Source organism: Oncorhynchus kisutch, linkage group LG17, assembly GCF_002021735.2.
Source record: "Oncorhynchus kisutch isolate 150728-3 linkage group LG17, Okis_V2, whole genome shotgun sequence".
Classification (NCBI taxonomy): domain Eukaryota; kingdom Metazoa; phylum Chordata; class Actinopteri; order Salmoniformes; family Salmonidae; genus Oncorhynchus; species Oncorhynchus kisutch.
Window position 1 is genome coordinate 46,474,451 of NC_034190.2, and position 13,243 is coordinate 46,487,693.

Here is a 13,243-nt window from a genome sequence, read left to right on the forward strand (position 1 = left end):
GGTCATCCTGTCTGGGTTGGCGCCCCCCCCTTGGGTTGTGCCGTGGCGGAGATCTTTGTGGGCTATACTCAGCCTTGTCTCAGGATGGTAAGTTGGTGGTTGAAGATATCCCTCTAGTGGTGTGGGGGCTGTGCTTTGGCAAAGTGGGTGGGGTTATATCCTCGGATGGGGCCACAGTGTCTCCTGACCCCTCCTGTCTCAGCCTCCAGTATTTATGCTGCAGTAGTTTATGTGTCGGGGGGCTGGGGTCAGTTTGTTATATCTGGAGTACTTCTCCTGTCCTATTCGGTGTCCTGTGTGAATCTAAGTGTGCGTTCTCTAATTCTCTCCTTCTCTCTTTCTTTCTCTCTCTCGGAGGACCTGAGCCCTAGGACCATGCCCCAGGACTACCTGACATGATGACTCCTTGCTGTCCCCAGTCCACCTGGCCATGCTGCTGTTCCAGTTTCAACTGACCTGAGCCCTAGGACCATGCCCCAGGACTACCTGACATGATGACTCCTTGCTGTCCTCAGTCCACCTGGCCATGCTGCTGCTCCAGTTTCAACTTCCACCTGACTGTGCTGCTGCTCCAGTTTCAACTGTTCTGCCTTATTATTATTCGACCATGCTGGTCATTTATGAACATTTGAACATCTTGGCCATGTTCTGTTATAATCTCCACCCGGCACAGCCAGAAGAGGACTGGCCACCCCACATAGCCTGGTTCCTCTCTAGGTTTCTTCCTAGGTATTGGCCTTTCTAGGGAGTTTTTCCTAGCCACCGTGCTTCTACACCTGCATTGCTTGCTGTTTGGGGTTTTAGGCTGGGTTTCTGTACAGCACTTTGAGATATCAGCTGATGTACGAAGGGCTATATAAATAAATTTGATTTGATTTGATTTGATTTGGAAACCCTGAAACCAAACCCTCTCCTGCCATCTACTGGCCAGACACCAAAACAGCAGCTACAATGTTCCCCATGTTGCTGTAGAGCTGGTGTTCCCTAACCATTTCACTCAGGTCCCCCTTCCAGCATTGGGGAACGTCCCGCGCAACGTCTCTTTCTATGGGCACAAGCACTGTTCATGATATAAACTCTTCAGACCCCTCCTGTTGGTGGATATTTTTTCTTCTTGCAATTCTATACATGTTGCCATGTCTAATGTGTATTAATGTGATATTTCAGTCAAACATTACACAGGTGATCAAATATTCAAAGCTTGGTGATGAGTTGGTTGTTTGAATCAGCTGTGTAGTGCTAGGGCAAGCAAAACAATGTGCACCCAGGAGGAGCCCCAGGGCAGAGTTTGGGAAACCCTAAGCTAGTTGACTGCTGTGGCTAGCCAAAAAGGACTTGTTTTGAAAGTTGGATCATCTTATTTAAGTGTTCTTACACTATGATTTGTAACTTTCAAAGCAACTGGTAATCGTCCATGGCAGGCATTCTTGTCACCTTCGCTTGCAACATAACTTCTGAGTGATAGGAAGCATGAGCACCAACACCAATCAGCCTACACCACTGCACACACACCCGTTGTTACTATGACAACTAGTGTAGCCATGTCAGCAAATGACTGCTGTCTGAGCACACACAAATCTGATTTGGTCACTCAGCATTAAGTTCTGCAGTGTGAAGAAGGCTTTAGAGATGGGCCCGATCCAGGAACAACCCCTAGTCCAGCTATTCAATCTCACTCAATGTAAAGCTCACTAATTGGCCAGTCCACATACCCGGTGTCCCATTTTCCTGATTAGACGGAGACAATGAGAGCCATCAGTACTTTGGTCCTCAAGTGTATAGTACATTTGAACAGACTCACTTTCAGCCAATTACGACGCAATCTGGATGCACACTAGTAAAAAAAAATTTTTTTACTTTCTGACATCTAACTTTTTGTCTTGTTTTATTTACAGATCCTTGCAATACCACCAAGTGGACCAATGTTCCCAAGGCAGTTGGTATGTATACTGAACAAGAATATAAACGCAACATGTGAAGTGTTGGTCCCATGTTTCTTGTGCTGAAATCAAATATTTCAGAAACTGCAGGAATGCCCACCAGAGCTGTTGCCAGTGAATGTAATGTTAATTTCTCTACCATAAGCCACCTCCAACGTCGTTTTAGAGAATTTGGCAGTACGTTCAACCGGCCTCACAGCCGCAGCCAACGTTTTTGGTGTCGTGTGGGTGAGCGGTTTGCTGATGTCAATGTTGTGAACAGAGTGCCCAATGGTGGCTATGGGGTTTTGGTAAGGGTAGGCATAAGCTACGGACAACAAACATAATTGCATTTTATTGATCGCAATTTGAATGCACAGAAATACTGTGACGAGATCATGAGGCCCATTGTGAGGCTCTTTTAAAGGTATCTGTGACCAACACATGCATATCTGCATTTGCAGTCATGCGAAATCCATAGATTAGGGCCTAATGAATTTATTTCAATTGACTGCTTTTTCTCATATGAACTGTAACTCAGTAAAATGTTAGACATTCTTGCATGTTGCGTTCATATTTTTGTTCAGTATACCATATAAATTGTACTATATTTACAAATTATTTTGACAAGCTTAGAATATAATAGTTGGTTAGGGTGTGCATACACACTGATTTGTGAGATCATCAGCAGTCTGGAACAACTCATGATCATTTACTATCACCAGTCACTTTTCTCCCAGTGCTGTCCATAGCCTATACTGTATACTGTGCATATGGGCCTACTTTCTTTTTTTGACTGAGGATGTAATAATGCTACCATGCACTTTCATATGTATTTTTTGTAGTGTTTCTCCAATATCAACAGTTGTCTGATGCCACTTTTTGTTCTTATTTTTCAGAGTAAATAACTCACGGACACTGGAGAAGCTTTAACCAAGTTGAATTCTGCCCGAAGGTTCTGTACAGCTGTAATTCAGACAGCCAAACATTTCTCACCATCACAGTTATATACAGTGCCTTGCGAAAGTATTCGGCCCCCTTGAACTTTTCGACCTTTTGCCACATTTCAGGCTTCAAACATAAAGATATAAAACTGTATTTTTTTGTGAAGAATCAACAACAAGTGGGACACAATCATGTAGTGGAATGACATTTATTGGATATTTCAAACTTTTTTAACAAATCAAAAACTGAACAATTGGGCGTGCAAAGTTCAAGGGGGCCGAATACTTTCGCAAAGGCACTGTATATAGTGTATTTATGTGGACACCCCTTCAAATTAGTGGTTTCGGCTATTTCAGCCACACCTGTTGCTGACAGGTGTATAAAATTGAGCGCAAAGACATGCAATTTCCATAGACAAACATTGGCAGTAGAATGGCCTTACTGAAGAGCTGTGACTTTCAACATGGCACTGTCATAGGATGACAACTTTCCAACAAGTCAGTTTGTAAAATGTCTGCCCTGCTAGAGCTGCCCTAGCCAACTGTAAGTGCTGTTATTGTGAAGTGGAAACATCTAGGTGCAACAACGGCTAGCCATGAAGTGGTAGGACACAAGCTCACATAATGGGACCGCCGAGTGCTGAAGCGAGAAAAAATTGTCTGTCCTCGGTTGCAACACTTACTACCAAGTTCCAAACTGCCTCTGGAAGCAATGTCAGCACAAGAACTGTTCGTCGGGAGCTTCATGAAATGGGCTTCCATGGCCGAGCAGCCGCACACAAGCTTTAGATCGCCGACATTGGATTCTGGAGCAGTGTGAATTCATTCTCTGGAGTGATGAATCACTCTTCACCATCTGGCAGTCCAACGGATGAATGTGGGTTTGGCAGATACCAGGAGAACGCTACCTGGCAGAATGCACAGTTCCAACTGTAAAGTTAGGTGGAGGAGGAATAATGGTCTGGGGGTGTTTATCATGGTTCATGCTAGGTCCCTTAGTTCCAGTGATGGGAAATCTTAATGCTACAGCATAAAATGACATTCAAGACGATTCTGTGCTTCCAACTTTGTGGCTCCTGTTTCAACATGACAATGCCCACGTGTACAAGCCAGGTCCATACAGAAATGGTTTGTCGAGGCCGGTGTAGAACTTTACTGGCCTGCACAGAGCCCTGACCTATCTACCGGCGCCGACAGAGATGGCCGCCTCGCTTCGCGTTCCTAGGAAACTATGCAGTTTTTTGTTTTTTTACGTGTTATTTCTTACATTAGTACCCCAGGTCATCTTAGGTTTCATTACATACAGTCGAGAAGAACTACTGAATATAAGATCAGCGTCAACTCACCATCAGTACGACCAAGAATATGTTTTTCGCGACGCGGATCCTGTGTTCTGCCTTACAAACAGGACAATGGAGTGGATCCCATGCAGCGACCCAAAAAAACGACTCAGAAAAAGAGGGAAACGAGGCGGTCTTCTGGTCAGACTCCGGAGACGGGCACACCATGCACCACTCCCTAGCATTCTTCTTGCCATTGCTTCACGGAAACATGGCTCTCCGGAGAGACGCTATCCGAGGCGGTGCAGCCAACGGGTTTCTCCACGCATCGCACCGACAGAAACAAACATCTTTCTGGTAAGAAGAGGGGCGGGAGCGTATGCCTTATGGCTAACGAGACATGGTGTGATGAAAGAAACATACAGGAACTAAAATCCTTCTGTTCACCTGATTTAGAATTCCTCACAATGAAATGTAGACCGCATTATCTACCAAGAGAAATCTCTTCGATTATAATCACAGCCGTATATATCCCCCGCCAAGCAGACACATCGATGGCTCTGAACGAACTTTATTTAACTCTTTGCAAACTGGAAACCATTTATCCGGAGGCTGCATTCATTGTAGCTGGGGATTTTAACAAGGCTAATCTGAAAACAAGACTCCCTAAATTTTATCAGCATATCGATTGCGCAACCAGGGGTGGAAAGACCTTGGATCATTGTTACTCTAACTTCCGCGATGCATATAAGGCCCTGCCCCGCCCCCCTTTCGGAAAAGCTGACCACGACTCCATTTTGTTGATCCCTGCCTACAGACAGAAACTAAAACAAGAGGCTCCCACGCTGAGGTCTGTCCAACGCTGGTCCGACCAAGCTGACTCCACACTCCAAGACTGCTTCCATCACGTGGACTGGGATATGTTTCGTATTGCGTCAGATAACAATATTGACAAATACGCTGATTCGGTGTGCGAGTTCATTAGAACGTGCGTTGAAGATGTCGTTCCCATAGCAACGATTAAAACATTCCCTAACCAGAAACCGTGGATTGATGGCAGCATTCGCGTGAAACTGAAAGCGCGAACCACTGCTTTTAATCAGGGCAAGGTGTCTGGTAACATGACCGAATACAAACAGTGCAGCTATTCCCTCCGCAAGGCTATCAAACAAGCTAAGCGTCAGTACAGAGACAAAGTAGAATCTCAATTCAACGGCTCAGACACAAGAGGTATGTGGCAGGGTCTACAGTCAATCACGGACTACAGGAAGAAATCCAGCCCAGTCACGGACCAGGATGTCTTGCTCCCAGGCAGACTAAATAACTTTTTTGCCCGCTTTGAGGACAATACAGTGCCCCTGACACGGCCTGCAACGAAAACATGCGGTCTCTCCTTCACTGCAGCCGAGGTGAGTAAGACATTTAAACGTGTTAACCCTCGCAAGGCTGCAGGCCCAGACGGCATCCCCAGCCGCGCCCTCAGAGCATGCGCAGACCAGCTGGCCGGTGTGTTTACGGACATATTCAATCAATCCCTATACCAGTCTGCTGTTCCCACATGCTTCAAGAGGGCCACCATTGTTCCTGTTCCCAAGAAAGCTAAGGTAACTGAGCTAAACGACTACCGCCCCGTAGCACTCACTTCCGTCATCATGAAGTGCTTTGAGAGACTAGTCAAGGACCATATCACCTCCACCCTACCTGACACCCTAGACCCACTCCAATTTGCTTACCGCCCAAACAGGTCCACAGACGATGCAATCTCAACCACACTGCACACTGCCTGGATCTGGATAGGAGGAATACCTATGTGAGAATGCTGTTCATCGACTACAGCTCGGCATTCAACACCATAGTACCCTCCAAGCTCGTCATCAAGCTCGAGACCCTGGGTCTCGACCCCGCCCTGTGCAACTGGGTACTGGACTTCCTGACGGGCCGCCCCCAGGTGGTGAGGGTAGGCAACAACATCTCCTCCCCGCTGATCCTCAACACTGGGGCCCCACAAGGGTGCGTTCTGAGCCCTCTCCTGTACTCCCTGTTCACCCACGACTGTGTGGCCACGCATGCCTCCAACTCAATCATCAAGTTTGCGGACGACACAACAGTGGTAGGCTTGATTACCAACAACGACGAGACGGCCTACAGGGAGGAGGTGAGGGCCCTCGGAGTGTGGTGTCAGGAAAATAACCTCACACTCAACGTCAACAAAACTAAGGAGATGATTGTGGACTTCAGGAAACAGCAGAGGGAACACCCCCCTATCCACATCGATGGAACAGTAGTGGAGAGGGTAGCAAGTTTTAAGTTCCTCGGCATACACATCACAGACAAACTGAATTGGTCCACTCACACAGACAGCATCGTGAAGAAGGCGCAGCAGCGCCTCTTCAACCTCAGGAGGCTGAAGAAATTCGGCTTGTCACCAAAAGCACTCACAAACTTCTACAGATGCACAATCGAGAGCATCCTGGCGGGCTGTATCACCGCCTGGTACGGCAACTGCTCCGCCCTCAACCGTAAGGCTCTCCAGAGGGTAGTGAGGTCTGCACAACGCATCACCGGGGGCAAACTACCTGCCCTCCAGGACACCTACACCACCCGATGTTACAGGAAGGCCATAAAGATCATCAAGGACATCAACTACCCGAGCCACTGCCTGTTCACCCCGCTATCATCCAGAAGGCGAGGTCAGTACAGGTGCATCAAAGCTGGGAGACTGAAAAACAGCTTCTATCTCAAGGCCATCAGACTGTTAAACAGCCACCACTAACATTGAGTGGCTGCTGCCAACACACTGACACTGACTCAACTCCAGCCACTTTAATAATGGGAATTGATGGGAAATGATGTAAATATATCACTAGCCACTTTAAACAATGCTACCTTATATAATGTTACTTACCCTACATTATTCATCTCATATGCATACTTATATACTGTACTCTATATCATCGACTGCATCCTTATGTAATACATGTATCACTAGCCACTTTAACTATGCCACTTTGTTTACATACTCATCTCATATGTATATACTGTACTCGATTGATCTACTGTATCTTGCCTATGCTGCTCTGTACCATCACTCATTCATATATCCTTATGTACATATTCTTTATCCCCTTACACTGTGTATAAGACAGTAGTTTTGGAATTGTTAGTTAGATTACTTGTTGGTTATTACTGCATTGTCGGAACTAGAAGCACAAGCATTTCGCTACACTCGCATTAACATCTGCTAACCATGTGTATGTGACAAATAAATTAGATTTGATTTGAACCCTATCGAACACCTTTGGTATGAATTGGAATGCCAACTGCGAGCCTAATCGCCCAACATCAGTGCCCGGCCTAACTGGCTGAATTGAAGCAAGTCCCCGCAGCCATGTTGGTTATAGCAGCAAAGTCCGTGACTTTGGAATGAGAAATTCGACGAGCAGGAGTCCACATACTTTTGGTCATGTAGCGCATGTTAGCTGGGCGTGGCTAACTAGCTATTTTCAAAACAATGGACCAACTTGAGCAATGAGATCCCAGCTTGCTACTGTAGATAGCATAGCCTAACCAAATATAACCCTTTTAGAAAACAATTTTGTAAAAATACTGTTAGCTTCAACTAACATAACGAGTACATAGACCTATTTCCCTGTAAAACAACGTTAGATCCAGTCTATGATATTAGCCAGAAGGCTCTGATGCAACTATGTTGAAACACTCGTTTTAAAAAATGGCTAAAATGTTTTCCAGAAGTGTATTGCTGTAGCTTGTAAATCCTTTGAATGTAATTTAGCAATTTTAACGAAATCTCCTGTTGGCTACCTGACATCGCACCCGAAACGGCTTCCCCAATATGAAGAGCGGTTGGAGCGTGGAATGTGCATTGAGGGTAGTGCGTCCTTCTCTTTAGTCCTTATAATTCGAACGATTGCTCAGAAAACAAGGTGTTTTAATCGGCGTATGCCTTGCGATTACTAAAATAAGCAGAACGATTGCTCAGAAAACCAGGTGTTTTAATCGGCGTATGCCTTGCGTTTACTAAAATAGGCAGAGTAAGGTGTTTACATGGATAATTACATACTCGGCCTTCTGCCATAATCAGTTTAATATCGAGTATTTTGTGAATCGTTTCATGAGCATTGTGCAGTACTGTACTCGGCCTCTAGAATGTGCCATTGACTCACATTAGGTCCGTAGGCGCACACTGCGTCCATACGGAGACTCAGGAGCTGTCAAAATGGCTACGACTATGTCATGGGCATCATATCTCCTTATTCATTTAGTATTATTTTCATGGTATGTCTTTACGTTATCGGCGAATTGCTCATTGAAAAGCACAGAGATACATCCAGGAGCCAAAACATTTGGAGGCCGCTGGAAATATCTGACTTTCCTCAATCTGGTAAATGTGCTTGGTTGTTGACATCGAGGGCGACGCAAACGAAATGTCATTGGAATGAATGGGACATGTACAGTAGTAGGCAAAAAACGACAGCGTATGTTAGAAATCGGTTCCACATCCTCGTCTGCATTTACATCCCTTTTGATCTTCCTGTGGCTTCAAGACATGTTAGACAATGGTTAATTCACTGCTTTATTTGTATAGCTAGCCATAGTGTTCAGAGTGGCCTAACCATCACTGAATCATTATTCCACAGGTTTTGCAGACCGTATTCTTCGGACTCGTTGTTTTGATTGACATCATCCACCTGATATTGCCATCCAAAAGTTTGAAGTGTGGTGTACCGCTCCTCCTAGTGAAATTAAGAGATACCATTTTCACTATTTTGGCGTTTCCTATTGGGACAGTAAGTGCCTTTTTTTTCTTTTTTCTACATGTTATGTATTTATATTTTCTGTTCGCGCATAGGCTACCTTTATTACTGATAACTTGCTTTGTATTGGACAAAAATATAACCCATTTCCTCTTCTGTTCTCCCCAGTTTGTGTTCTTGTCCTTCTGGTCGATATATCACTATGACAGAGAGATGGTCTATCCTAAGTTTCTAGATGACATTATTCCTAGCTGGCTGAACCATGCTCTGGTAAGCACACAATCATTTGCACGTGCTGGACTTTGTACTAAAGTGTATTCATTTAAAGATGGGGCTTCATCCAATTGGCAGTGCTGCTCAGCCTGGCTTTGTATCACATTGCTCTTGCTAGAAATTTCTTGCTAGAAATTCAAGGGAAGATATTTTTTTTATAGGATCATACTCAGATTCACATAGCTTTGTCTCCTATGATCATTATATTATGGTTGCATTGTAAATTAATTTATGTAGCCAGTCACACAGCAATTTGGTGTTCCCAATATTTTAACCAACTGAGCCCAATTTAGAGCTACATTAGTAATCTGTCAGTGCATAATGGACACTCCTCTCACTCTTTCTGGCCTCTTTCTCCACTACACCTATACAGTACATACTTAGCCAGTTTTACAAGTTGACAGTAGAATACTTTGTCAGAACTGGTTTTAACCAGTTGCGAGCTGTAAAACAGTCTAGCATACACTCTCTGTAGATGTTTCACAACAACGATTACACAATAGCCGGACCTCTTTCTCCATTTCTCCATTTCATCTCGTTGTTTCTCAATCTGTTCCAGGAGGTGCATTGGTTTTGTTCTGGCCCAACACTAACATGTCATACCCTTGTTTATGTGGCCACAATGCATTAACACGTGCAATGGTCTACACATTTGTTACACATGGGGCTACGATGATAGGGTTGTTATATGTCATTCTTCAACTGGCATGTCTTTTCCGTCTGCTTGCAGCACACTATCATCCTGCCCCTGGCTCTGCTGCAGATGTATATTCAGCCTCATCGATATGGCAGCAAGATGAGAGGCATCCTAGGTCTGGCCTTCTTTTCTGCTGTATATCTGGGATGGTAAGCAGAATTCAACCAATCATATTGTTAAGTTGTTGTGGTTTGATTAAACATTTTCCGTTTCTTCAAGTCTTCTTTGTCTCGCTCACTCCTCCCCTCTCCTTTCCTTGACTGAATGTTATGATACTTTGACAACATTTAGAAAATCTCCTAGAACAATCCTCCATCCCCATCATAGGGTTCTGTGGGTGCACCATGCGGCTGGTATCTGGGTCTACCCCATCATGGAGCGCCTGAGTCCCGTGGGCCTGGTTATATTCCTGGGGGTGGCTTGCATCACCCTGGCCCCCCTCTACCTGCTGGGGGAGAAACTCAACCACAAAATCTGGAGGAGCACTGCGGGATCTGCAGGTGGGACCGCTCTCATACTTTATGACAGGGAATAACCGCACACCGTTTAGATGCCCCCACCATTTTAAAGTAGCAGTGTCTCTCTTCTAGAGTGCCACAAGGCTTATGAATTTGATTTGGCAGTTTGTCAGAGAAGTTTACCTTTGGTGTTAAGACATGGTTATGGGTGTGTTATTACTTTTATAAAATGGGTTACCAGCATTAAAAAGCAATATTCTTTCCCAAACCATACATTTTTCAACTAAACGTGATGCTACATTCACTAACACTGGTTGTCAAGTGCAATTTTAGGCGTTCTCTAGTCGTTAGTTATTCGTATTGACTGACATGTCAAGGAAAACCACCCAGAACTTTGCAGGTTGGCAAAAAAATATTTGCTCTGTCTTTCCCCCTTGCTAGCTAGCCATCTACACAGTTAACACCATCACTTTAGGCTGAAGTTGTATAGACGGGCAAACTAGCTGCGTTTTGTTTGACCTGTTTTTTCATTGACATTACTTTGTATCTATAAAAAATCATGCTGATTCATGATTTTGACTGGTTGAGAAAAGCTGCCTGTCTGACTTGTCCCGACTCGTCCTTTATTATGGGATACAATGGAGATCGACTTTTAATATTGCAACAATGCTACAAATGTTGGAGATAATGTCTAGATGCTTTTTACAGTGGAGATCAAGTTTATGAATTGCATGGTAGGGCAGATGATGATGGATCTGTCAAAGTAGTAGCAGTGCGTTGCTAAGTAACGACAAACAATGGCACTTTTTATGAATGTACTGGGCATGTGTATGTTTTCTATATCATGGGCAGGATAGACTCAAACACTGAGAATTCCAAACCAACCTTTGAATAATTGTTAATGAACTACTACTACTCTCTTTCGCTCTCTTTAAAAGGACCTCAGAAGAAAAAGAAGAAGTAAGCATGTGCTGGCATGAGTGCCACAGAGGGGACCAGAGAGGCCTATATGATGATATCACACGAGGACAGACAGACAGGACACAGCATCCCCAGCACTGATTACCTCAACCAGAAGAGACTGGTGGATCTCTTGTTGGAGGTAGAAGTTGCCCCGAACCACAGATCTAGAATCAGATTACCTTATACTCAGTCCTCATTTTAACCATTAAGATGAAAAAAAGTATATTATTCTGATCCTATATCAGCAGTTAGAGGCAACCTGTGCCTGCTCTGTATCGCTCAGGCAAATCTCAGGCAGTGGGCATAATGTGCTTCTATTGTCAAGCCAAATTATTTTAAGATTAAATTCAATACTTAGACTTAATTTACTCCACAAGGGGATATTGTGCTACTTGTCACAGTGAGATAACAGCTCAATATAAAACTTAATATTAAGTTGATCCTTATTGGTTGTGTTAACCCAATTGTTCTCTCACCATCCGTAAAGTAGACTTGCACTGACAGTAGAATAATACTTTAGCATATGCAACTCTAGTGATCTCTCTCATTTTGTGATGCTATTTCCTTTATCATGATACTGTTTCACTTGATACTGTACTGTGGGTTGTGAAAGGGACAGTCCCTTATGTGCACTTGCTAGCTTACCCTTTGAATTCATGCGTATATGCTCACTTTTAGAACACAAAGTTCTTATGTAATTTGGAGAGAAATAAGATGAAGATAATTAAAAGATTTGAAAAATAACACATTTGATGTCACTCCCTTTTTATTAGGTGAAATATTCAACACATTGCAATCTGATCTGCTTTATGACCAAGGTGAGGATTCATTATATTATACCGCGCTGGAATCTTTGCCCATCACTGCCATTTGTAGCCAGGTGATGGAGCCATCAGGTCAACATTTTCTCCTCTACAGGCAACCAGGGTAAACCTTGTCTATGGTAAATATCCCCACTCCTAGGGTATCGGAGGGTAGAATGGAGCTACTACCATTTTGTTTTAAGTAAGTACAGCCTTGTTCACACTGCAGGCCTTAATGCTCATCAGTTTTGTTTTTCAAATCTGTTTTGGACTACTGACTGTCCAAACAGCAAGTTGCAAGTGACCAAATCGGATTTGTGTGTTCAGACAGCAGTCATTTGCTGACATGGCTACGCTAGTTGTAACGACAGGTGTCTGCGCAGTGTTGTAGGCTGATTGGTGGTGGTGCACATCCTTTCTATCCCTCAGAAGTTATGTAGCAAGCGAAGGAGACAACAATGCCTGACGTTTTCCAGTTGCATAGAATTTTCAAAATCATAGTGTAAGAACACTTTTAAAGGATAAGATGCTCCAAATGTCCAAATAAATCCTGTTTGGCTAGCCACAGCAGTCAACTAGTGAGCTACATAGCTGTTTTAGCTTTTCTAGCACATTCACTAATTTGTTTGCAAACAAATAACAAGCTAGTTAGCTACCACATGTTATTGTAAAACTGTCAATCGTGTAGCTAGCAAGATACAAGATATACCAAATAACAGTCTAAAAACCACTTGAGGGCAAATAAATCAGATTTGACCCTTCAGACAAGTCACATGACCAGGAATCTGATTTCAAACCACCTACGAAGGTGGTTTGAAATGTGGCTTGAAATATCAGAGTCCATGTGATTTTTAGCTGTTCAGACTGCAGGAAAAACAGATTCAAATCGGATATACAAATAAATAAGATGAGTCACTTCAAACTGCCAATGTGAACATGGCTTTTAGTAGTCTTCTCTGAGCCAGACTGGCCCATAGGAAAGGTTCCTATTTATGTAACGCTAGGCAGCTTGATGTACAAGTTTACCACCTGGACAGGGCGCTAGTGTGTCGCAGGGCCTTAATGGGGCATCATTTTGATAATCTTTGGTATGAGTCAACCGGGGATTGATTTCCCCATCCATCTAAGGGT

The 13,243-nt window shown here is 43.9% G+C and overlaps 1 protein-coding gene across 2 annotated transcripts; it reads left to right on the top strand.

Moving 5' to 3' along the window:
• Window positions 1–7,653: 7,653 nt before the first annotated feature.
• adtrp1 (androgen dependent TFPI regulating protein 1) lies at window positions 7,654–12,055 on the top strand. 2 transcript variants are annotated; one of them, XM_020505939.2, is made up of 6 exons: window positions 7,654–8,032; window positions 8,802–8,951; window positions 9,087–9,188; window positions 9,922–10,037; window positions 10,216–10,388; window positions 11,285–12,055. In XM_020505939.2, the coding sequence occupies exons 1-6, from the start codon at window positions 7,997–7,999 to the stop codon at window positions 11,308–11,310; spliced, it is 603 nt and encodes a 200-aa protein (XP_020361528.1). In that variant the 5' UTR covers window positions 7,654–7,996; the 3' UTR covers window positions 11,311–12,055. The 2 variants fall into 2 exon arrangements, with proteins under 2 accessions (XP_020361528.1, XP_020361527.1); XM_020505938.2 differs by lacking the exon at window positions 7,654–8,032 and adding an exon at window positions 8,076–8,545.
• The last annotated feature ends 1,188 nt before the right edge of the window (window positions 12,056–13,243 follow it).

What these genes read in the sequence shown, in the direction of transcription:
- adtrp1 (XM_020505938.2), top strand. Translation starts at nt 8,381, where the DNA reads ATGGCTACGACTATGTCATGGGCATCATATCTCCTTATTCATTTAGTA. An exon ending in ATCTGACTTTCCTCAATCTG is followed by an intron (nt 8,546 to 8,801) that starts GTAAATGTGCTT and finishes ATTATTCCACAG; the next exon opens with GTTTTGCAGACCGTATTCTT. An exon ending in GAGCACTGCGGGATCTGCAG is followed by an intron (nt 10,389 to 11,284) that starts GTGGGACCGCTC and finishes TCTCTTTAAAAG; the next exon opens with GACCTCAGAAGAAAAAGAAG.